Genomic DNA, 25,883 nt, shown 5'->3' with positions numbered 1-25,883 from the left:
GAAACATGTAACTCATGAAACCATGTAACTTTCTCGATTATATTTATGATGGTTGTATTTACTTTCTTCACTATTATACTCGTTGTTATGATACTATACATGAAGTCCTCCACCCTCGGACATTTCCGTCATCCTTGGTTTGGGGGTGTGACAAATAACACTAGTTTACAAAACTTACAATGATTCCTTAATGATCTTGTTTGAAGAAAAGAAGTTCTTGAGAGTTTTTGATCTTTACACTTGAAAGGAAAAATAGGGATTGTGTTTGGGACGTAAATGAGAGAAATGGGAGAGTTTTCTATTATGTATCTTATACATGAAGTAAAAGGTAGGCGGTTTCTTGATAATATAATTAAATCATCTTAAAATGCATGTCAAAGGATAAAAGTTTGGGGTTTTGCTGCCGAGATCACCTTGATTTCGGTCCAGGTTTTCGGTGTGGAACTTTATCCGAGGGAGAAGATTTCGGCCGAAAAAGGTTTGCGGTCCAGGCTAGTTTGCGGTCCGAAGAAAGGAGCAGCTTCGCACGTTTTCGGTGTGGGTTGATTTTGGTCTTGACCGAAATCTCATTTTTGGTCTGAAACAAGATACCAATCTGAGGGTTTTCGGTGGGGAGGTTTGCCATGCGAGATTTCTCAGATTCAAAGAAAAGGCATTTTCAATATTAGGTTATTTTATTTCGTTAACAAATACACATAATTACATAATTATAATTATTATTAAGTCAAATGGTTTCTAATATTTTGACCTTGTTTGACCTTCATTGACTTTTATTAACTAAAAATAACTGGTTGTTACAAAGTAGTATAAAAATTATTTGATCTATGAGAAAAAGAGTACAATTGCATCTGAATTTGATAAATTATGGTTTCATTTGACTATTCATATCGTTGGCTCAATTTTGACAATATTTCATGCGCCATTTGTAGAAAAAGTATGCTTACGACAATATCTTTGATGAGTGAGTTTAAAAGCTAACTTATAACCATTGAATTTACTTGGTTCCAATTGTCAAATAAATTAGAATTGACATTAGGTGAGACCATCTAACCATAAAAAAAGTTGAGTTTGTTCTTGGCTAAAATACCAAGTGTTATCGATGGCCTCCAAGAAGCATACAATGTTCTATCAAACACCTTTGATACCAACACTGTGATAGGGTTATCAGATAAACTAAGGTATAAAGGGTTGGAAATTCAAATAGCAGATCCATTGGGTTCTATATTAAATGTTGATGAACCTATCATGATGATGATAGATTGACGAAAATGAGATGAAGAAATAGATAATCAAATCAACCTTTCTGATACTATGTTGTAATTTAAGATATGAAGAGAAAAGTTTTTTTTCTTCTATAACTCACAATTAATATGTTTATATGCAACAAAAGGAGATATCATCCTCGAATTATCTGACTAAATAAATAACATATATACAAGGAATAAAGATAAGATATTTTTGTAACAAACTTAATCTAATAGGGTATTGTAGGTTCACTTTCTACTATGGTAACCACTTCTTTTTCACTAATTACTGAACACTCAACACGTAAGTATGGTTTCTTTTCTTGGTCTTCCTCTAATTCACATCCCATTGGGATATCTTTATTGAATAAAAGTTTTCATCAACACGTTGACAATATAGATTATTGAGTTCGTTCTTCATGTATAACATCTCAAAGATCTTGATCTTGTTCATGACGTTTCCACATGGTATAAAAAGGGGGACTTTATTGGGATGTACATCACTTTTTGTTAAATCCTTATTCCAAGTTGAAATTTATTGTTGTTAAGATAATCAATCATGAGATGTTAAGAAGTGATTAGAGAAAGTGGGATCTACACATGAAAAGAAGTAGATGGGGTTACCATCTTAGGTGTTTTCTGGTTGAAATGTTACTTATTATCATTGTTGAATGTTTCAACCTAGATCTAGAGACGGAATGATGAACTTGTAAAAGAGTGGAGTTGAACAGGTTATTTGATTTAACATGATTGAGTCCATGTTTTCCCGTGGTCGCATAAAATTTTTCAACAATTATACATGGTTCCTATGTTTTTTGATGAACTAATGGTCTCTCTGAATCTTGTTATGGCGGAGTGTCTCCAATGGTGTTTGGGGAGAGAAGGAAGTAGTAGGGTGAGTGTGTTCAACAATGATATGGGGTGATGATAATTAACTATACCGAGTACCCATCAAGCTTGCTAAATGTTATTGACTGTTAGGATCATCGGAGAGTTATTGTTGAAAAATTGTAAAGGAATCGCAAGTTAGTAATTTCCTTTATATCCCATATTGATTGGGGGGTCTCTTCATATGCTTTCAAATGCTTTAAAGGAATAAGAGATGGGTCAAGCCCACACATGCTTGCCTAGGTTAGATGTTGATGCGAGTGCACGATTTAGGCACACTTGGCACGATGATGAAGAGCTTTTGTTTTTGGTGATTTCAAGTCGATTCAGTTGGATTAATCCAATTAACGATGACTTATGTTGGCTTCGTGGATAAGTAGACAAAATATTCCAGAATCCTCCAGAAGTATATAAACTCCAGGTTGAATTGGACGAGATATTAGATAATGAAGTCATTATATTTGAAATTCGAATTGCCATATGGCAGCCTGTGAGTGGAAGGAAGTCGTCATTAGATCTGCTTTTTAGGAGATTTGATTGTTTCGTATTCAATATAAATAGGACCTCTCACGTCCCATTTATTCCACATATCAAAATCACATTATGTTCATCTCTCTCTCTCTCTCTCTCTCTCTCTGTCTCTCTCTCTCTCTCTCTTTGCCTTTGTGTTTTTTTCACACTGCAAAGTCCGTTCTCCTATTTCTAAGTAATCGCTTTGCGTTTATAGTCTTTTACTTATCGATGATCAGTAAGTCGAGGTTGGTTTTATATTATTGTTATGTTATTTTAACTCGACCGACAATGGGAAAATCTTTCTTCTCTTTTCTTTTATTCAAATTTGCTTGCGAAAGATCGACCTGGTTGCTCGATGAAACTTGGTAAATATAATAATAATAAATGTATTTATTATTTGTAACTAATCAACATATAATGCTCAATATTATTTTCAGGTTTGATTAATTGTCTATCTATTATGATATACAACAATCATAAAGGTTTTTATTTGTGATTAAAATTTTTAGAACTAATGGAAGCTTATCTCTTCTACAAAATTTCGACTAATGAACTAAGAGTTTGTCAAAATGAATCTTTCCTACAGTGAAAGCTACACCTAATGGGCTGAAAAGTCAAGTTTTTGCTTGATATGTTGAATATTGGCTATGTTTTGGATCCATAATTATCCCATATTCCAAAGATCTGTCCCTAAAGCCAGAAAGAAGCCATATCATAAAACAACTTTTGAATTGGAAAAGTTGAGGGATTTGCACAGAGAGTCTGAACACTTATGTCTTGTTCACATCAAGATCTCCCTATTTGACCGACTCTATGATCTATATGTGTCGGTCACAAATCCTAAAAAACTTTGGAAAGCCTCGGAACTTGATTCGTTTAGTCTGCTTCTTAAAACATTGATAACGAGTTGGTAATATCATAATGGTGATTCCTTCATTACCACCTACTATACTCGCATGAAGATAATTACAAACCATTTTGACAATACTGATTCTACGGTTCCCGATAAAATTATTCACATTCATGATCAATGCATTGTCATTAAAAACAACCATATCAAACGTCTCATTCAACTTGGTCCCCGATACCAAGTAATTCCTTGAAGAGCATATAATGTACCAAACTCATATTCATCGACATTCTGATCAGTGAGGACACCACCATCTTATACTTTTCATGACAATCTAAAGCTTGCAATCGCCTAGACAACATCCCAATGGGCTTTCCTTAGTCTTAGGCTTCATCGCTTAACATTCAATATACTACAAAAGATTTTTCCCTAATGGGCTCATACACCATCATGGGTCAATGTCCTTTTTACACGGTCTTGTGGATCAACCTAATATAATCATGTACCTCCTATTGCCCAACCCACAAAGAATAAGCCTCCTCGATAACATCTATGGTCAATGTCAAACATAACATCCCAATGGGCTAGTTCATTAACTACAACCTGGATACCAATTCGGCTCAAGTAAAACCACCTCTACATTAGACTTGGTTCTCTAATAGGACCACATACCGACCAAGGACTATATAAAAGTTTTTTTTAATTTCATGAAATTAACTGATAATGGTGACACCATATGTTAAATGACAAGGCCTACTTCTCATTTTCGAGTAGACCTAAGTAATTTCACCATTTTTAGTGATGAACCCTCTTTTCATTATGTCATAGTTGGCAATGGATCATCTATACGGGTATTATGAACGAGACATACCAACATATCAAATATATGCAACCACTTTATCTCCACAATGTCCTCATACACCCAACATCATCAAAAATTTGAATCTATCTCACAATTTATTCGTACTAACAAATGTTTCGTTAAATTTGACAAGTTTTGTTTTTTCTTTGAAGGATTATAAAACCCATCGAATTCTTCTACAATATGAGAGCTCCTAGAACATATTCACCATTGCATTGTCTTCTCCTCAAGTGTTTGTGTCTTTTAGTTATTTCATATGACATCAACGACTTGGTCACCCCGACAATCAAGTATCCAAGTCTTTAGAGTCATCATTTTATTTCTTGTAATTAACAAAAATCTAATGCTCCTAAGTCCCAAGGACTTGTTTTGTAATTGTCGGATATGTTTCGGTTGCACACTTCATAAATCTAGATAATAGCCTTAAACCAACTAAACTTCTATTGAAAGTTTCATTGCCTTTCTTAGCTTCATCTTCTTTGCTCAAATTTCTCCTTTTGATACATTAGAGTATCATGCAATTTGCTATTGCATTAGTCCATTGTTATATTTTAGGATTTCCTTAGGATGCTTTATTTAAGTGATAAACATTTCTCCATTCTTCTGTTTTATCTCCATTCCTAGAAAGGAAGCCATCTCTCCTTGACAATGTTACAACCAATCTAACCTCATTCTTAACACAAACAAGCTAAATATCAAGTAATTACTCAAAAATAAAAAAACTACGACATATTTCACCTGAATAAAAAAATCAAGATTTCATTACATTGATCTCTCTTTTATTGAGGTAAAGCTTTCCAAAACATGCTATATTCATGCCATGCAACATGCTTCTAGCATGTTAGCTAGGCAACACACAAATTTCACTTACTTTACTAACATGGCATCAGGGCATATAAAAAATAATTTATCTTACTTCAGAAAATTCTAGAGAAATAGCTCGACCTCCCTTTATGAAGATTACTCCCAAAATTTGAATAAATATGTTATTTTAAACATTGTATTAAAGTTTCATACAGCGTTATAGATTATCATAAATGTTTCTAGAGATGTTCATAAAAAACAGCTACTTTTTTTTTATACTTTTATGTTATAGATATTTTTTAAGTATGCATGTCTATATACTGCCTTTTGCAAAGGTTTATGTAAATAAAGTTCTGTCAAATATTAATGCAAATGACGAAATGTAAAAAAGCTTGTGGACGTGCCGGAGTGGTTATCGGGCATGACTAGAAATCATGTGAGCTTTGCACGCGCAGGTTCGAATCCTGTTGTCCACGTTTTTTTTCTTTTTTTGAGTTTCTGTTTTTGGATAAATTGTAATTAATATACTTTTGAATTTCTGTTTTTAGATAAATTGTAATTAATATACAATCATTTTGTGAGTATCTGTTTTTGGATAAATTGTAACTAATATACTTTTGAGTTTCTGTTTTTGGATAAATTGTAATTAATATACAATCATTTTTTATTTTTTTTGAGTTCTGTTTTTGAATAAGTTGTAATGTAATTAATATACAATCATTAGTTCATAACAATGACATGCCCTTAAGAAAAGATTTCTACATCTTATCTTAAAAATTAATATTTCACATTTTACGTGACATATAATCGGGTACGCATCGTCAAACCATTCGATTTACCTTTCCAATGTAAATACTCTATTTTTTTGGAACAACGATATGTTATTAAAAAACTAAGGAGATGTTACAAAATTATAAGACCTTTCTTCTGAGGGGCTTAATCACTTGTCCAACTAGTGAAAAAGTATGATACTTGTGACTAGCTTTTATATAAAAAAAAACAAAAAAAACAAAAAAAACAAAAAAAAACAAAAAAACAAAAAAACAAAAAAACAAAACTTTTAATACGTTATCTATATTAAATAGTTTTAGAAAGCTTTTAACTCATAAAGTAATATAATTCTAAATTCAAAAATTTAATGTTATTTTTTTCCCAACAATTCTATAAAAATAAAAAGTTACATCTATCATAGACATGAGGGATAATGACTTGATAGGGTAAATTACTTTTTGAAATGTACACATTTAGTCCTTATTTTTTTTTTGTAAATTAAACCCTTATACTTTATTAATATGTACACAATAGGTCCTTTTGACCGGATTCTATAGGTTTTGCTGATGTGGAAGCACACGTGGCACTAAAAACAACTGCATAACAATTAATTAGTTTAGTTACTCCTTATAAACGAATGTTAACATCCAAAATAAGGAGGAATCACCTTCAAACTCGAACACATAGTAGATAAGAGAAGTGGGGAATTCGTAGAAGAAGAAAGAAGATGTCGAGTGGCTCAAGAATCTCCACAGGTTCAAGCAATCACAAAGTAGATATAGAAGTCCTCTGTGATTGTGAACTCCCTTCAAGAATGCGTACCTCCAAGACCAAAGATAACCCTGGAAAGAAATTCCGAGTGTGCCCTAACTCATTGGTAAATACCTAAATTGATTTTATTTGTCAAATCGCCAGGGCCAGTCCAGACGGTAGGCAACCCGGGCGACCGCCCAGGGCCCACGACTCCAGGGGGCCTAAAATTTATGGGTTACGTAGTTTATATATATATATATATATATATATATATATATATATATATATATATATATATATATATATATATATATATATATATATATATATATATGTCAGACCCCCAAACCAAGGATGGCGGAAACGTCTGGGGGTGGAGGACTTCATGTATAGTATCACAACAACGAATATAATAGTGCTCAAAGTAAGTACAACCATCATAAATATAATTGAAAAGGTTACACCATGGAATAAGTTTACATGTTTCAAAATCAATTACATTATGATGACAAAATGAAACGTTTGACGATTTATCGTCCCATCCTCAAAATGCTGTTGGTTTTCCTGTTTCACTGATTTCCTGAGAATACAAGTAGTTTTGAAAAAAGTGTCAACAATTAAGTTGGTGAGTTCATAAGAGTTTTGTTTGAGAAAGAAACCGTTTTCCTTGTAAAAGCGACAAAGTATGTTTCCAGAAAATCCAATATTTTCTTTATTAAGTAAAATGAATGCTTCTATGTTATGCGATAATGAACCCTAGAAAGACCCATAGATTCCTTCTATAATCGCCCAGTGTATATAAGTTATATAAAATTTATGTTAAATAAACCGTCGAATCTAATGGGTCTGCCCTAGGTCCACAACCAAACAAGGAACAGGAAGTAAGGCGGGCCCACCAATTCTAAGTCGATTATGACTAGATTCTTATATAACTCTAGCATATACACTTAGCAGTTATAGCTGAAGTCTAACAATTCTAGACGAAATATAGTTTTAACAGAGATATGATTCCAAAGAAAATCCTATATTTTCCTTATAAAAGTTATGTGGTCCTAAATCCCAGGACCGAAAGTAAACAAGTATTTTCCATACTTAAAGATATAAAAGTGGTTCTAAATCGGCATAAAACCCTTTTTAAAGTTAGGTAGTCCTAAATCCCAGGACCGAAAATAGTTAAGTATTTTACCATACTTAAAGATATAAAAGTGGTTCTAATTCGGCATAAAACCCTTTTTAAAGTTAGGTAGTCCTAAATCCCAGGACCAAAAATGAACAAGTATTTTCCCATACTTAAAGTAATTTTTGCAAGTTTAAATCGACATAAACTCGTTTAGTTTTAGAAGTAAAACCCTTTTTCAAAGTAGAATTTTCCATGTAAACTTGAATGATTGTTAACTACCTATGTGAGTCGCTATAACCATACTATGACGAGAAATAACCTGCACAACGTTTTTCAGACGTTAAGATACTATGACTCTTGTCACCCGTAGACCTGCAGGTCCCACTGCAGCTAGCAGCAAGGTGTGGGGTGTCAACCCCAATATAGATCTATACACAATTATCACGCTCTCCCTACAAGAGACTCTGGTTATAACTTACAGGAATTGGGATCCCGTACTCGAACGTACGGGGAGAGAACTGCCTCACAACCTAAGTTAACTAGTTTACACATAGTTTGATATTAAAACCTCTTCCGCGGAGGAAGAAAAATCACCTTCTTTGAATAAATAGTGATACGAAATCCTTAAACTATTACTATTATAGTTTATCACGTAGGATATGAAAAAACCCATTTGTTTTGAGAGTAAAACCTTTTTCGTGTAGTAAAATCCATAAACTATCCTTATTGAAGTTTATTATATGTGCTCGAAGCGAATGAGTAAACCGTATCATGAATGACTAAATTTCAGTTTAAGATGATAAACTAACAAGATAATACATTCAATATTTAGAACTTATGGTTATGCACTTTGCTCAACATATTACAAAGTGTTATGAAAGTTATAAGCCGTTAACTAGTTTTTAACCGTTCTGCACTGTTTTAGAAAAATCATAGAAAAATCATACGAAGTCAAAAACTGAATCCGTAAATTCTGAGAGTTCATAAAATATGTCTAGTTTGTTCATAATTTTTATTATGATTTTTGGAAGTCTTTAACTTGTGTTAAAATGTTCATATTCACAGACTGGTCCAAATTCGTTTTTGAAATGATAGGCAGTTTTGTAAAAATCACCATAAATCGTAGAAAAATCGTATGGTGATGTGCAAGTAGTCATTTTAAAGGTATGAACCTGAACTATTTTCACCTAATACAGTTTTGAAAACTAAAATGTTTAAGTTGACCAAAACATTCCGTGAATGGAGTTGAACTTTTCTGATGAAGGCTGTTAAATGAGTTTAGTTGTGTTCTTGGTGTTTTAACTTGTATTCCCCCCCCCCCCTTAAAACTTAAGAAAAACAGGAAAAGATAGGGGTATGAACTCACCTTGAGTGATTTCAGTAGATGGATGATGGAGAAAAGAAGTGCTCAACTCAAGAACACTTGGGAGGTGCTTGAAGATTTGAAGATCTAACACAAATATGACGATATTTGTGTAAGCAATCTATGATTTGGATGAAAGATAGTAGAATATCTAAGTGTGGGAGGAAGATACTTACCAAATGTGGAGGAAAAACCCAAGACCAGCCTTTGAATCTCGAATTTTTAGAGAGAGAAAGTGGAAGAGAGGTGTTTGTTCTTCTTAAGAAAGAGTGAATAAAGTGGGAGGAAAGGGGAGGATATCTCCAGCTTTTGTTCAACATTATGGCTGAAAAAGAGTGGGAAAAGGACAATGATTGACTAGGTATGGGTGAATAGTGACTAGGGGTTGTACTATGAAGGTATGGGGAGGTTGCTTGTGTCCTTGTTCAAAGGATAAGTCAACACTCCTCCTAAATATCTTACCAACTAGATTTTATTCTTAGGCAAGGATTTTCCCCAAAATATAATTAAAATATGAATATTTGGGGTTTATTATGTTAAAATACGAGTTTGGGTGAAAATCCCGCGTTAAAATCTCGAAAAACGGGCTCAAAACGCTAAAAATATTGAAAACCGGGTAGGAATTGCTGAAATCCAAACTTCAGGGCCGAAGGTGCACAGGTTCGGCTCCTTAGGAGCATAGAACCGAAGGCGAGGCTCGGTTGTGCATGGGAACCGAGAGGTCTCGCAGGCTGCTCATCAGAAGGGACCGAGAGTGGAGGGGTTCGGCTGCGTAGGTGCTTCTCGGACCGAAAGTGAGAAGTCTTCTCGGACCGAAGGTAAGAAGGGAAGAGTCGAAAGTCAGGTCTCGGTTCTGATTAGTCAGGGGACCGAAATAGACCGACCGCTCGGTCCATTTCGGTTGAGAGGGTTTTGGTTCTCAGGAGGTTCGACTCCTAAGAGGTTCGGCTCCTAAGAGGAGTTTCGGTTCCTAAAAGGAGTTTCGGCTCCTTAAGGCTGTTTTTCGCGTAGACTTCCGTTTTCGAGCTGTTTTCGTCAAATTCGAGGGTCGGGATGCCCCGAGTGATTATAAAAAGTTGAGAGAGATTTTGAGAGAGATTTGGGAGAGATTTGTCATACTTGGAGAGATATGGCATACTTAGAGAGATTTGGGAGAGATTTGACATTCTTGGAGAGATTTCTCATACAGAGAGAGATTTGGGAGAGATTTCACATACTTGGAGAGATTTGGCATACTTAGAGAGATTTGGGAGAGATTTGACATTCTTTGAGAGATTTCTCATACAGAGAGAGATTTGGGAGAGATTTCACATACTTGGAGAGATTTGGGAGAGATTTGACATTCTTGGAGAGATTTCTCATACAGAGAGAGATTTGGGAGAGATTTCACATACTTGGAGAGATTTGGGAGAGATTTGATATTCTTGGAGAGATTTCTCATACAGAGAGAGATTTGGGAGAGATTTCACATACTTGGAGAGATTTAGGAGAGATTACACACACTTGTAGCGATTTCTCCTACTTAGAGAGTTTTGGGAGGGTTAGAGTGAAAGAGATTGGGAGAGACTTCTTTTGTGACCTTTTTGAGTGTTTGGCTTCGCAACGCAAGGTTTGTACATCCCGTTAAGTCTTGTTATGATTGTTATATGCCCCTGAGGGTTAAGGAATAATGTTTTATCGAGTAGTTTCATCACTTGCCGTGATTAGGGTGTAGAATTTCCGAACACGTGAAAACTCTAAGTGATACTTTGTATTAAGATTGTGAGTTGTTCAATAAGAAACATAATGGAAACCCTAATGTACAAGGGTTAGATGAGTTAACCGGTTTGACTTGTTGACTTTAGTTGACTTTGACTTGGCCAAAAATTGACGGTTGTCACAATATATATATATATATATATATATATATATATATATATATATATATATATATATATATATATATATATATATATATATATATAAAATATGACCTAAATGATTTTTAGGGCCTAAAGTTTGTTGAAACTCAAATTAGCTCAAAAAATAATCAATTTAGTTTGATTGTTATTGCTAATTGAACACGTCTATATTGAAGAGTAAATGATATTTTTTTAAATATTTATTATATTTGTCTTTGAGGGGCCCTTTTTTTTCTTTTCTCCCCAGGCCCCATATATGTTTGCGGCCCTGCAAATCGCCTCAATTTTCTTCTTCTTACCTTCTATGTTGTTGATTTTATTACTACAGAAACCAGGGAAAAAGTGTAAATTTTTGGAATGGATTGATGAAGAACCTGAGAATATGAAGCCCATTGCAGAAGATACTCTTTCAGATGTTGCAAATTATCTTATACAAGTTTTAGAGGATGTGGCATCTGTTAGAGAAGAAGTGAAACAGTTGAAGGTTATGATTTGTGTACTGATTCTGCTGGTCATTGTTAAGGTTATGTTTTGGGGTTGAAGATATGCTTCTGGAGGTTTTAGGGGATTTTGATGTAATAGACTTGTTGTGTAATTCTTGTTTATGTAATGGATGTTGATGTACTTTATGTTTATTTAATGGTAAAGTTTATTGCTATTATGTATGGATGTTGATGTAATTAAGTCAGTCAAATGGAGGTAAAACCAAGACAAATTACAGGAAATATTTTTTTTTTTATAGACAATTGGATGTAAAGACAAATAAAAGTGACTGACAAAAGGCATTAAGCCATTTAATAATTACAAAAGATAAGCCCACCAGGAGGGGTAATACAGTAATTTAGTTCAAAATATTCGACAAGTACATCAAAAGTAAACAACTAGTAGGGGTAATATAGTAATTAAGTTCAAAAGATTACCCCACAGTACATCAAAATATATATCACATACATTACCCCACTACACCAAAACCTAATTACTTTAAGGTCACAGGTTTGTCTAGGCTACATCCAGTTCCATCCTTGAGTTTAACATTTTTCTGAAGACTAATTTCTGTGATTTTTTCTGAAAACTTTCTCACCCTACCAGCATCATTCAAAGGAACCTTCTTCATAGGACTTCTCTTCACATTAGCCTTCTTCACAGGAGCTTTCTTCACAGGAGTTCTCTTGACAGGAGCTGGAATTGATTGACTTGGACCTGCTGTGCTTGAAGCTGGAGTTGATTGACTTGGACCTGCTGTGCTTGGAGCTGGAGTTGGCTTACTTGAGCATGTGGCTTTGTTGTGGCCAGTTTGGTGGCAAATGGTACATCTTAGAGGAATGCCTGCCCTTGACACAGTATGCCTTGTGTGCCCACTTAGCTCTCTTTCTGCCTGATCTCTTTTCCTTTTGACACATGGCCTGCCATGTAACCTCCTCTTTAATGGAGGCAAAATAGTATGAAGTCCTTCAACATGTGGCCACTCAGAACTGTCATTGAGTGGGTGGATGTTATACTCATAGCTACTAAGGAAAGAGGCTTTAGTATAGGAGTTTGATACAAAAGCCTCCACATCTAGGTTCAATGATGAAATTGCTGGTATGACATGTACACATGGAATGCCTGTGAGTTGCCAACTTCTGCATCCACATGCCCTCTGATTCAGATCAACAACATACCTCTCATGTCCTGAGAACACTTCAAATTCTTTGTAGCCACTCACATAAGGTACCCAAAATCTGTCAATATACAAGAAGATAGTCAGTTACCATTATAAACCAATGTATAACTAATGAAATTGTTACTAACCTTTGCAATTCTTTCAAATCCTCTATCTCCCTTCTGATACTTGGGCATATGTCCAAATCCCAACTCAAACCATTTTGCTTCTGCATCCATAACCTCTGCATTGCCCAACATCTTATGTCCTCCAACATTGTTATCAATGGTTTCCTTCTAGCATCAAGTACAACAGAATTGAAACTTTCAGAAACTCCATTCTCTACTGCATCACAGTCCATACCCTCTCTAAAAAAGCCTTTGACCAACACCTTGGATCCCTGTCTATGAGATAGTCATAAGCCTTGCTTTCCAAGGACTTAATCTCATTTATTGTTGCTTCAAACTTTGGTACAGTTGTTGCATTAACAGCCCTCCAAAATGGTTTAAAGTATTGGTCTCCTTTAAATTTTTTATGGAAATTAGCTAGAATGTGTCTAACACATAATCTATGCTCCACATCAGGAAATCTTTCCTTCACAGCTTCAAATAATCCATGATTCAAACAATTAAATGATTAGTTAATTAAATGATCAAAACAATTAAAGTTAATTGAAAAAAATAGAATGATTACCTTGTGGCCATCTGAGAGGATTATAATGCCATGACCATTCCCCCCTCCAACGTCTTCCATCAGATTGTCCAAAAACCATTTCCATGTCCTTTTGTTCTCGACATTGACTACTGCCCAAGCTAAGGGATAAATATATTATTAGCATCTCTACCCACTGCTGATAGGAGCTCCCCTCTACAAACACCCTTAAGAAAGCAACCATCAACCCCAATTACCTTTCTGCATCCATCTAACCACCCATCCACAACACCTTTAAAGCTAACATAAAACCTATCAAACACCACAGTATTATCAGGTTGTGGCTCCAAGAACACCTCAACATGTGAACCTGGATTAACCCTTCTGATTTCAGCCGCATAATCCCACAATTTGGCATAATGTTCTTTCAAACTTCCCTCAACTTCAGACAATGCTAACTTTTTTGCATTCCTACACTGCCCAACACTCACATTAATGTTGTATCTCTTAGATACTAGGGCTTTCATTTTCCTCAAACTCAGTTTAGGACTCTCCAAAACATCATTCACAAATTGTTTCCCTATCCACTTATATGTTACAATTGACCCAAGTTTGAATGCTCTAGAGCACTTGTGCTATGTTATGAGAGACTTAATCTGAAAAGTGTGTTTCCCTTTCATCCAGGAAGCATACAATCTAAAAGGGCATGTTGGATTCTTTCCTTTACAACATCTAACTAGCAACCTAGTCTTGTATAACCATTTGCTATAGCATAGTAACTAAGAGAGTATTTAAGTTCAGCAGTAGTAGAGTATTTCATACCTAATCGAGGCTTCATCTCATTCCATTCCTTAGTATGATCATGTCTTGGGTAGATAGGTCGTATTGCATTATGATCTTCTTGAACCAAGTCATCATTCTATATTGGACAAAGTTTGTTGAGGAAATGATCATTGAAGTTTCTTTTGAGAGATATAACTTCATCGTCCTCTACATGTTCAGCTTTCAGACCATCTTCTAAAAATGGAGTCAACATCATCAATAGAAACCAAATCTTCATCTTCAAGGTCTGCTTCTTCCTCCTGAATCCAACCAAACAAAGGTTCATGATAATGATCCACATACATATCCAATCTCTTCTTTTCATTGATATCTTCAAGAAACTCGTTAAAATCGCAGTCATTCTGAATAACATGTAATCCCTCCGACAACCTCACTTCATGTGGACAATAATACACATCTTTGCATCTTCCGTTAGTAAGCTTTTCAAGAAAGGGGATGAAATCAGGGAAGTTCATCTTGTTCACAACCGTGTATGGTACAGAGGCTTTTACTCCATTAAAATACATCAATGGGGTAGGTGCGAACACCCCATTATAGTGTACATCAACGATTGTATCTGCATCTTCTGCCATTGTTGATGGTGATTGTGAGTCAAGAAGTTTGAGGGTTATTGGCTGAGTGAATGGAGGAATGGCTGATTAAATGAGCCCTAATTGTCGTTTCAATGTGGTGTAATTTAACAATATCCACGTAAGATGACTTGTGGATGCCACCTGGTTATTTCATTTCAAGAAAATAAAATAAAAATCGTATATGACCGGTAAACCGGCTATAACCGGTCAAAAGGATTGCATAATTACAAAAAATCGGGTATAAGGGTTTAATTTACAAAAAAAAAAAAGAATAAGGACTAAATGTATACATTTCAAAAAATAACTTAGCCTATCAAGTCATTATCCCTAGACACAATATAAAAATCAACTTTGTTAATCATTTAGTACAATACTATCAAAGTACTACACTACAATAAAATTTAAAAACGAACATTCAGTACAATACTATCAAAGTACTACCTACACTACAATAAAATTTAAAAACGAACAAAATATGTATATGGATATGGTTATGATCGGATGATTTCTTTGGATCTATTAAAAATGTACAAGAATATGATATATATGATCATTCATCCTTCATCCAATGCCTCAAAACATGTGATATAAACCCTAAACAGAAACAAAAAGCTCCAAAAATTACAAGAATTCGAACCCACAAAATCGAGTTATATGCCTTGAAAACAATCATTTCCCATGCAGAAAACCATAACACTGAAAAAATGGACCCCATAATCGCACCCACAACAACTTGGCTTGTAGTGTGATATCGTAGTAAAATCCTTAGCCATGACTGCATAAATAATCCAATTCGAAAGTTTGATTAAAAACAAATTCGAATTATAGAAATAATTAATCCAATTTTAAATGTATGAATGTATACTTACGAAATAAGAACCAAGAGCTACAACAAGCACACTAAAGACGCCTGTAACTACATTCAATCCCTGACCTCTGATCACTGTCATTACAACATGATGATGATGATGATGATGATGATGAAACACATAAAAGTTTCAGAAAAAGATGAAGTTATTAAATGAACTGATGATCGAGTTGAAAAGAGTGTTAATTACCTGATAATATCAAGATTAAGGTGGCGTAGAAGATGGATTGAGCATGCGAAGATGGCATTCCATGGCCTGAACTTACTCTAGATGCAGGGCGTTCTTGTTTCAAAATCTGCTTCAATGTGATTGATAGTATAACATTGAGAATAGATCCCATTGCAGCCCATAGTGCAAGAGCATCGTGTCTCAACAGAATGAATCCACCGAAAATTGCAGCTACCACCCATTTACTCTGATACGCAATTTCAACAATCCATAAGAAACAATCCAAAACAAACTAACGATTTGAGGTTATTGAGTTTTCTGGCAGAATCTAATCTGGATATGGGGAAATAAATGTAAGAAAACAACAATACCAACCAATCGATTAACAAGTGTGTGTAGCCCACCAACTGTTTGATGAAATGAATCACCTCCATAATCGATCAAAGTTTCCTGTTCCAAAGCAGAAACTGCCGGACTAAAACGTTCATCACCACCATCGTTGAGGATCCCCGTCTCAATCGATCCCTCAACCTTCATTTTCTTCAGTCTAACAGGTTTCGGATACCCAATTGCAGATTCTTTCGAGGTACGAAAAACGGGAGTAGAAAAGGGGGTTTTCCGATGAATATCGAACTTATGAAATTGGTTCAAAATTGGTGGTGGGTTTATCAAGATCGACACCACTGCAAACAACATAGTGTAATTAGAGAAGATGATGAGGTGATCTGCATCGATTAGGGTTTATTTCCGGATATATTGGAGATGTTGAGATGGATTGAGAGGTTGTTATTTAAACAGGTAGGTGGTGTCGTGTAGAAAACTCCAAAAAGGAATCGAAGTAGTTTGTTGATCTTGATTCCTGCATTCAAGATTAGTAATTGGGGTTTTGAAATTGTTGCAACTGGATCGGTAAGTCAACTATCCACGGCAGCTTTCAGGACTGGGTCAAAAGACTTAAACTGGACACGAAAGGGCATATGCCTTGTGCATATATGGATAGGGTTCATATTGTTATTAACAATAGCCTATAATCATATAATAATAGCCTTGTTTTGTGTTTTAAATTTGGCTATTAAAATGATATGTTTTATGTTTTTGTCTAGTTTTATATGATTACGATGAAGAACTCAATAGGGTGAACTTAGTCCTTCGTGTATACACACCACAAGAAGGCTCGTGGTGTGTATACACCTCATCATCTTCTTCTTCCATCCTCCTTCCATTCTCAATCCGGTATAATCACAACAAAGGAATGTGATCGTGGTGGGTTTAAGCTGCAAGAGAGAAGAAGAGAGGAAGAGAGAAGAAAGAGTCTGTGGTGGATTGTGTTGGGCAACACGAGAGACCGTGCTCGTGGTTCTAGATCAACACCGCGAGAGGACCGGGATGGTGTGCACGGACAACCTTCGTGGCCACCTAGACCACGAAGGGCTTCGTGGTTCGTGGTCCTATACTGAACGGTCGTATAGAGGAATAAAAAGATGGTAACATGTTGTATTAAAAATAGGATAAATACCATAAAAGTCTCAAGTTTTACACGCGTAGTTAGGAAAAACCTTATCATTTTTTGTTGATTTTCTCCATAATTTTTACGCAGAGTTGTCACTCTAGTCCACTTAACCAGTTTCATGGTTAACTTTGTTATATTTCTTGCAAAATCAGTCCTAAAATTGCGTTTAAAGTCCAAATTTGGTCACTGTAATTTGCAAAAAATTCTACCATATGTCTGAAAAGTTTTCAACTTATACCACATGACCATGTAGTTTATGACTGATTTTGAGATTTTTCGGCAATAATAGGATTCTCTGGTGAGACTTTTCCGACGACAAGAGGTTGAAATTGAGGGCATGTGTTTGTCCGCGATGGGGAGAGGAGTAGAAAGGTGATAGCGATTTGCAGAATGGAGGGGTGGTGGAGGTTGTAACAGCCGTTTTCAGGTGAATGTGGGTTTTCGGAAGCGAGGCTCTCCGATGGAGATAAAGAAAATGAGGTTGGTTAGGTTGTGGTCGCAAGGGTGGGGCGAACACAGTGGAGGCCTTAATTTGTGGCTTAATGATGATTTAGGGGGTCAATTTTGAAGTTGCATGTGGTTGTGGCGGTGGCTATGTCGACATGAGATGACAAAGTTAACCACAAGGACCAATTTTGCAAGAAAGATAACAGAGTTAACCATGAAACTGGTTAAGTGGGCTAGAGTGATAACTCTACGTAAAAGTTGTGGCCAAAACCAAAAAAAATGTTAGGGCTTTTCCCAACTATGCGTGTAAAACTTAAGACTTTTATGGTATTTGTCCTTAAAAATAAACTAGATTATTATTCATATTTGTGAAATACATGGTTAGTTTAATAAAATTAAGTAGTAACCGAAAGCTAGTAGCCGATATCTCGTAATTGTTAACAATTAGCTGGAAGCTAAAACTGGTAGTTAAAAGTTGTAACTTTTATATGTTTAGAAATATTTGACAAACTAGACATAAACTTTTAAAAATGCAAATCCATCTAAATGCTAAAAGTTAAAATCTCATAAAAATTTAATGAAGTAGCTGAACTTTTTGTTTAAAATAAAAATATTTAAGTTCGTATTTCCGAACATAATCTTTTTCTTTAATACAATTTTTTTTTACTTTTATCTTTTTTGAAAAGTTAAATTCTAAAAGTTTGCTTCCAAACACCCTCATAATCCATTGAAAGCGAAATACATTTATATGTTGAGTTGAGCTATGAGGTTGGTACCACACAACACCATACTTTTTGCATAGAGGGGTGAACTTCCATACTTGTGGATCAGGACTTGGACCCATACCTTGAGCGACACCGGTTTTATACTATCAAGTCGGTTCTTGATACATCAAATCATACTCAATCGGTTTCGGTTTTATTACCAGTTCGATACACCAATTTTCGGTTATTATGGTTTTTCATATTTTCAACTCTTATATGTATTTTGTAAAACTTTTAAAAATAACATAAATCATTCGTTTGAAGCCGGATTGACATAGTATGATTTCGAACATGTAATTTAGGATTTGTACTTCAATTTAGGTTATCATTTCATCATTTTTGGGGTAATATTCAATGAGTTACATTCTCATGAAGCCGGGATATGAAAGTTGAAAGTTTTTCAACTTTTTAGCTTTTATGTGTAATCTGTAAAACTTTTAAAATTTCATAACTCATTCTTTTGAAGTTCGGATTAATATGAGATACTTTTCAGCATGTAGTTTAGAGTTTGTACTTTATTTTAGTCTATAATTTCATCATTTTTGGTTCAATATTCAATGAGTTACATCAACATACCCTCTTTCTCCACAATCCATAGCCACATATAAATAAAGAAACTATATTGATATGGTTGTTAATTATTCGGATATAAATGGATTATCTAGTCAAGTAATTCGTATTGGAATCCATGGATAATATATTTCAATTACCGGATTAGGTTCAACGAAAACAAAACTAGTATTATGAATTTCAGTTAGCAAGACGAGAACCAAATAGTTTAAAAAACTAAATGACAATTATTTATTTATACACATACACACACACACTAGATTATGACATGCGTTTTTACGCAGGGGGGGATATATACGAAATAGATATAAAGGTATAAAAAGTTGGCACAATAATAAAACAAAGATAAAGTAACAGAAACAGACTTAGCGTTATTGGTAACATTGAAATGTCTAAAAAATACAATGAAATGTCTAAATATTTATAATCCTTGAAGGACCTCTTTGTAGACAACATTTTTTATTTTATTAGTTGGACAACCTTCCTCGTCACATACGAGTACCTTCAAGCCTCTTTTACTTGTGAGACACGAAACAACGACATATAACTGACCATGGGTGAAGACGGGTCTACGCAAAAAAATTACAACATTTGACAATGATTGTCCTTGAATTTTGTTAATGGTTACAGGAACGTCAAACAGCTATGGGTAATTGCCTCCGTTGAAAACAGAATGAGTTTTTTTTATCAGACATTCACTAGTCTTTTTATCTTCATCACTCACATTCTTCGGATTTTGTTGCATTAAAAAATGAAGGCTTTAGTATATATTACTCTTGGATAAGATTTTTAAGCCCATAACTATATTTGGTATGTACTTGACCCGATTATGAGCATGGTCCTTTTGGGTTGCCTTCACCAGAGCAACCTGACTGGATGATTAGTGGAGAGAGAGGATAATATGGTTTATTAATATATTATAAGAATAATATATTAAAAGAGAAATCATATTAGTTAATTAATATTGGTCAAGAATTAATTTTATGATCAAAATATATTAATTGAACTTAGGGGACTGAAATTGCAATTATAAGATAATTGAATTTTGGGCTGTGGATCATATGGATCAAGGGGTGGATGAAATTAGGGTGGAAGCCCACCTTGAACTCGTCCAAGGCCTTATTACAGAAGATTCCATTGGACTACTTAAGGCCTAAGCTATCCAATTAGGGTTTTGACTGAAACCCTAACAACACACCTATAAAAGGAACCCTAGGGCATCAAAAATCGGCTACTCTTGATCCCTAGAGTTCTTAGAGCCGATTGTGTACCTCCATCTCCTCTCTCCAAGATCATTCATCTTGCTTTGGTGTTTGTGAGCCATAAGAGGTATTACATTTGTGATACTAAGCTCTTGAAGATTGAAGATTCTTGCTACTCTTGAAAGGTAATCATCTAAACTTGTTTAGATAGTATTTTCGATTTCCATATGCTAGAATTAGGGTTTATAAGTTTTGGATAATTTGCATGTACAATTAGATAAACCTAGATCCAAAGTTTTAGGGTTTTGCATGTGCACCATAGGATTGATGTTTTGCTCAAAACCCATCAGTGGTATCAGAGCCTAGGATGGTTATTCTAATGTATTTGATGCAAAAATTTATTGTTCATAGTTGTTAAACTCGTTTTTTGTTTGCTTCCCACCTCACGATGTGACTCACTGTAGTTCACGACGTGAGTTCAGTGAATCTGCTGAACTCGTCGAGTCCAGATGGCTACTCGACGAGTCGGAAAGTCAGATGGCAGAAAACTCGGGATTTTGACCTATTTTGACTTGGGATAATTACCAAAATGTTTTTTTGATCGATAAAATCCGATTTTTATTAATATTTTGTGATTATCCTTGTCAAAATAAAAGATAATTGTCAATTAATTGGATAATCATTGCCTTATATGATAAACTTTAATTATTTGAATTAAATGATTGAATTATCTTGCCATGAAATTGGATTAGGTCAAATTTAGATAAAAACTAATTAATTGTTTAATTAAATTATTTGTAATTTGATCTAGATAGTTTTGAAAAGTTTCAAAACTTGCCCTCAAGTTTTGAAATTTGAATTTTTGATTAAAAGTTTAATTTTGAAATATTTAAATTCTAAACCCTAGAATTTTACAAGTTTAAAATTTAACCCTTATACTATTATAATATTATAAGATTAATTATTATATATATGTATGAGATTAAGCTAGTCTTACCGTTAGTAGGCCTCATTCACGAAGCCGATCTATAAGGGGGGTATAAGGTTGATGCCTATAAAATGGCAGTTTAATGGGTGTCCACTCTCACCCACCGCTTCCTTGATTGGTGGAGGGTCGTTAGCCGAATAGGTAGGATAGGACAACTAATTCCTCATTATAAGTATAATGATTAATAAAATAACTAAAAGTTTTTACAAAATTCCCAAATCTTAGTTACTTTAGGTAAAATGTGAAATTGTATGCTATTCCATGAAATTGCACTTTGCACCTTGCCAAGTCGTTAGTGGAGCGTGCGTGGCTAACCGACACACTAATTTGGGACTAGCTTGGGTGGCAAAGGGTGGCTCGATGTTTATCATAGACTAATGGAGCGTGTGTGGTTAACCGGCACATTGGTTAGGTGGTAAATGACATCGAGAGCACCAAGCACATTTGCATGGTTGTTCACACCTTGTTTGTGATCCTCGGTATCCCAGTCACAAACTAGAAGGGCATAATCAAGATTTAAACATGCCATTGAAAAGTTCAATGAATCTCAAAAGAATCTAGGAATTTCAATTCATTTAAAACTTAAAGTCTTTTTCGTTTTTCATGGTGGAAATTGGTAAATCGTCATTTACTTACCTTCAAATTATTTGCAATTAGATTACGACATATTGTAAATAATGTTGTTGGGTCCTAACCTTAATTTCTCATTTGGGTGTTTTATTGGAGATTCATATCTAATCAAAACTTTGTCTCTTTTCTTTTTCAGAGGTCTAATCAGAACAACAACGCTTCAGGCTCTAACGCTTCTGGCTCCTTCTCTCTCATGAACCTTTGTGGGAGAGTGATCTTTAATGGCACCAACTTTAACGATTGGATTCGTAACATACGAATGGTGACCAGATACGAGGACAAAGAATATGTCCTCGAAGGAGCTCAGGGAGATTAACATTAACACTGCCACTCCTGAAGAGATAGCTGCCTATGAGGCACATGAAAGGGATGCAATGAAAGTTCATTGCATCATGATAGCTACTATGACCTATCACATGAACAAAGAGGAGGTCACACTCAACAAGCTTCAAGGTCTCTTGAAAACTGCTGAGAGCAGTTTAAAGGAAAGCCTGTTGCATCAACTCCTACTACTACTGCTGCCCCTGTCCTGGCTATTGGGCAAGGTAAAGGGAAGAAGAGGAAGGCTACTTCTAAGAGCTTCAAGGGCAAGCCCCATGATGGATCCTATTCTAATGGGACCAAAGCTGGTTATGCTACCCCCTCCCCCAACCCTAAAGAAGCAGAGTGCTTCTACTGCCACGAGAAAGGGCAATGGAAGAGAAGCTGCCCGAAGTACTTGCAGGATATCAAGGATGGGAAGATAAAACCCACCTTCGCAGGTATTTATACTATACAATATAATAACTCATCACATGCTATTTATTGGGTCCTTGATACAGGATGTGGTTTTCATATTTGTTCTGATTTGCAAGGTCTAAGAAGAAGTAGGGATGTGGAGCATGGGAAGATGAACCTGATCATGGGGAATAGGAAAGCATCGCCTGTCACCAAGATTGGAGTTTACTCTTTAGTTCTTAGTAGTGGGTTAGGTTTAGATTTAAATGATTGTTGCTACTCGTCAGAAATGGCGAGAAACATTATTTCTTTTCATGGTTTGTACAGACAAGGTTTTAGATTTTCGTTTAAGAATGAAATTGGTTCTATTAATGCTTTCTTGAATGGTACTTTCTATTTTGAAGCATTTCCTTGTAATGGAGTATATGAAACTGTGAATATTGTTGATAACTTAGGAAATAATGTGTTGCATATAGATTCGTCCAATAGTTTGGACAAAGCATGCTTGTGGCATTGTCGTCTTGGACATGTCAACAAGAAACGCATGGCCCATCTCCAAAAGGATGGAGTGTTGGAGTCATTTGACCTAAAATCAGATGACACTTGCGAGTCTTGTTTACTTGGAAAGATGGCCAAGTCACCCTTCACTGGTACTTGTGAAAGGGGTGAGGGTTTGTTGGATCTCATACATACTGATGTATGTGGGCCCTTCAGATCCACCACAAGTGATGCTTGTCGCTTCTATGTGACTTTTACTGATGATTATAGCAGATATGGGTTTATCTACTTAATCAGGCACAAGTCAGAAACTTTTGAAAAGTTTAAAGAGTTTAAACAAGAAGTTGAGAATCAGCTGGTCAGGAAAATCAAGATGCTTCGATCCGATCGAGGTGGTGAGTACCTTAGTCTTGAATTCCACGATTACCTCAAGGAATGAAAAATAGTTTCACAATTGACGCCACCTAGGACACCATAACTCAATGGTGTGGCTGAGAGGCGCAATCGGACCTTGTTGGACATGGTTCGTTCCATGATGAGACGTGCTTCACTACCTATCTCATTCTGGGGGTATGCCTTAGAGACTGCCGCCCATATCCTGAACCTAGTCCCTACCAAGAAGGTTGCCAAAACACCTCACAAGATGTGGACAGTGAAAGCTCTATCATTGGCGCATATCAAGGTTTGGGGTTGCGAGGCTTTCGTAAGACGAGAGACTCACGACAAGCTCGAGCCTCGAAGTGAGCGGTGTATTTTCATCGGCTATCCACAAAAGTCCTTTGGATATCTCTTCTATAGACCGAGTGACAATGTTTTCTTCGTTGCGAGGAGAGGAGTCTTTCGCGAGAGAGCGCTCATATGCCAAGAGGACAGTGGGAGGCAAGTTGATCTTGAAGAGCTTCAAGAGTCAAGCGATGAAGGAACCTCCAACACTAGCGATTAACCTGAGGAGGAAACTCCTGTTGAACCAGTTGACGAGTCCTTACCTCTTAGACGTTCCAGTAGAGTTAGTCATCCACCAGAGTTTTATGGATTTCATATTACTACTAAGGGTAATACATTTATTAGTGATAGTACACTAGTAAATTTGGATGAACCTAATAGCTACAAGGAAGCCATGGTAGGCCCGGAGTCTGCAAAGTGGAAAGAGGCAATGGACAACGAGATTTAGTCCATGTATGACAATCAAGTTTGGAACTTGGTTGAAAATGTACCAGGTCGTAAGACAGTCGGGTGCAAGTGGATCTTCAAGAAGAAGACAGACATGGATGGGAAACTACACACGTATAATGCACGATTGGTTGCAATGGGCTTTACTCAAACTCCTGGAGTTGAATATGATGAGACCTTCTCACCAGTTGCGAAGATAAAGTCTATTAGGGTGATGCTAGCCATAGCTGCGTTTCATGACTATGAAATATGGCAGATGGATGTCAAAACCGCTTTCCTTAATGGAAAGTTGGCTGAGGATGTTTACATGAGTCAGCCAGAGGGTTTTTTCGATGCAAAGCATCCTAATAGAGTGTGTAAGCTTAAGAAATCCACTTATGGATTGAAACAAGCATCTCGCAGATGGAATCTTTGTTTCGATGAGAAAGTCAAAGAGTTTGGCTTTGCGAGGAGCGAGGATGAGTCATGCGTATATGTCAAAGCTAGTGGGAGCATAGTTAGCTTTCTCGTGTTGTATGTCGACGGCATACTACTCATAGGAAACGACATCCCAACCTTGCAGGAGGTTAAGTCCTGGCTTGGGAAGTGCTTCGCTATGAAGGACCTCGAAGAAGCTGCCTATATTCTGGGGATAAGGATAATGAGAAACAGGAGTAAGAGACTAATAGGACTTAGTCAAAGTACTTACTTGGATAAAGTTCTGAAACGTTTCTGCATGGAGAACTCCAAGATGGGGGAGTTACCGATCCAAATCAATACCAAACTGAGTAAGACTCAGAGACTGAGATAGCAGAGATGAGCCGAGTACCTTACGCTTCCGCAGCTGGCTCAATCATGTATGCTATGACTTTTACTCGCCCTGATGTGGCCTTCGCTTTGAACATGGCCAATAGATATCAAGGGAACCCTGGTAGAGCACACTGGACCGCAATGAAGAATATTCTTAACTACCTACGAAGGACCAAGGAATGGTTTCTTATCCTCGGTGGGAGTGATGACTTAAGAGTACGAGGGTACAGTGACGCCAGTTTTTCAGACAGACCGAGATAATTACCGATCTCAGTCAGGTTGGGCCTTTACTCTTAATGGAGGGGCAGTGACTTGGAAAAGTTCCAAATAGGAAACTGTGGCTGATTCAACGTGCGAATAAGAGTACATAGCAGCGAGTGAAGAGTCAAAGGAGGCAATATGGATAAAGAACTTCATCGGAGACCTTGGAGTTGTACCTGCCATAAAGGAGCCTATGGATATTTTCTGCGATAACGAAGGTGCGGTTGCCTTGAACAAGGAACCAAGGGATCATGACAGATCCAGGCATATCGACAGGAAATATCACTTTATTAGACATCGCGTAAAAGAGGTACTCCTCGTAGTAAAGAGGGTATTGTCAGAGGATAACCCACCAGATCCCCTTACGAAGGGACTGAGTAGGGTCAAGCACTTGCAGCACGCTAGGAGCATTGGGCTGAAGGACGATATTAGTTTTTGTGATTAGATAGCTTTTAGAAACTTGTAATAGATAAATTGTAATTAACATTTGATGATTAAATAAAAGGTGTTTTATCTATAAGTA

At 36.0% G+C, this 25,883-nt stretch overlaps 2 protein-coding genes and 1 non-coding gene across 3 annotated transcripts; 1 reads left to right on the top strand and 2 right to left on the bottom strand.

Annotated features, from left to right (window-relative positions):
• Positions 1 to 5,555: 5,555 nt before the first annotated feature.
• TRNAS-AGA (transfer RNA serine (anticodon AGA)) lies at positions 5,556 to 5,637 on the top strand. Its single transcript has one exon. It is a non-coding gene; the product is annotated as a tRNA-Ser (tRNA).
• Positions 5,638 to 11,892: 6,255 nt separating this feature from the next.
• On the bottom strand, positions 11,893 to 13,320 carry LOC145162723 (uncharacterized). The gene is made up of 2 exons (XM_079081794.1): positions 12,861 to 13,320; positions 11,893 to 12,790 (listed from the first exon to the last, which is right to left on the bottom strand). The coding sequence occupies exons 1-2, from the start codon at positions 13,070 to 13,072 to the stop codon at positions 12,046 to 12,048; spliced, it is 957 nt and encodes a 318-aa protein (XP_078937920.1). The 5' UTR covers positions 13,073 to 13,320; the 3' UTR covers positions 11,893 to 12,045.
• Positions 13,321 to 15,116: 1,796 nt separating this feature from the next.
• LOC145166792 (lipid phosphate phosphatase epsilon 1, chloroplastic-like) lies at positions 15,117 to 16,773 on the bottom strand. Its single transcript, XM_079085832.1, has 4 exons — positions 16,190 to 16,773; positions 15,836 to 16,061; positions 15,647 to 15,720; positions 15,117 to 15,552 (listed from the first exon to the last, which is right to left on the bottom strand). The coding sequence occupies exons 1-4, from the start codon at positions 16,508 to 16,510 to the stop codon at positions 15,328 to 15,330; spliced, it is 846 nt and encodes a 281-aa protein (XP_078941958.1). The 5' UTR covers positions 16,511 to 16,773; the 3' UTR covers positions 15,117 to 15,327.
• Positions 16,774 to 25,883: the final 9,110 nt, after the last annotated feature.

Source organism: Lactuca virosa, chromosome 3 (genome assembly GCF_052849685.1).
Source record: "Lactuca virosa cultivar CGN04683 chromosome 3, Lactuca_virosa_CGN04683_v6, whole genome shotgun sequence".
Classification (NCBI taxonomy): domain Eukaryota; kingdom Viridiplantae; phylum Streptophyta; class Magnoliopsida; order Asterales; family Asteraceae; genus Lactuca; species Lactuca virosa.
Note: the sequence above shows the minus strand (reverse complement) of the source record. Positions and strands in the feature narration are given on the sequence as shown.

Excerpts from the sequence above, each read along its gene's own strand:
- LOC145162723 (XM_079081794.1), bottom strand. The coding sequence starts at position 13,072 with ATGGACTGTGATGCAGTAGAGAATGGAGTTTCTGAAAGTTTCAATTCT. Across the intron at positions 12,791-12,860 it reads GATTTGAAAGAATTGCAAAG|ATTTTGGGTACCTTATGTGA; the intron begins GTTAGTAACAAT and ends GTATATTGACAG.
- LOC145166792 (XM_079085832.1), bottom strand. The coding sequence starts at position 16,510 with ATGTTGTTTGCAGTGGTGTCGATCTTGATAAACCCACCACCAATTTTG. Across the intron at positions 16,062-16,189 it reads ACACACTTGTTAATCGATTG|AGTAAATGGGTGGTAGCTGC; the intron begins GTTGGTATTGTT and ends ATTGCGTATCAG. Across the intron at positions 15,721-15,835 it reads CTTAATCTTGATATTATCAG|TGATCAGAGGTCAGGGATTG; the intron begins GTAATTAACACT and ends TTGTAATGACAG.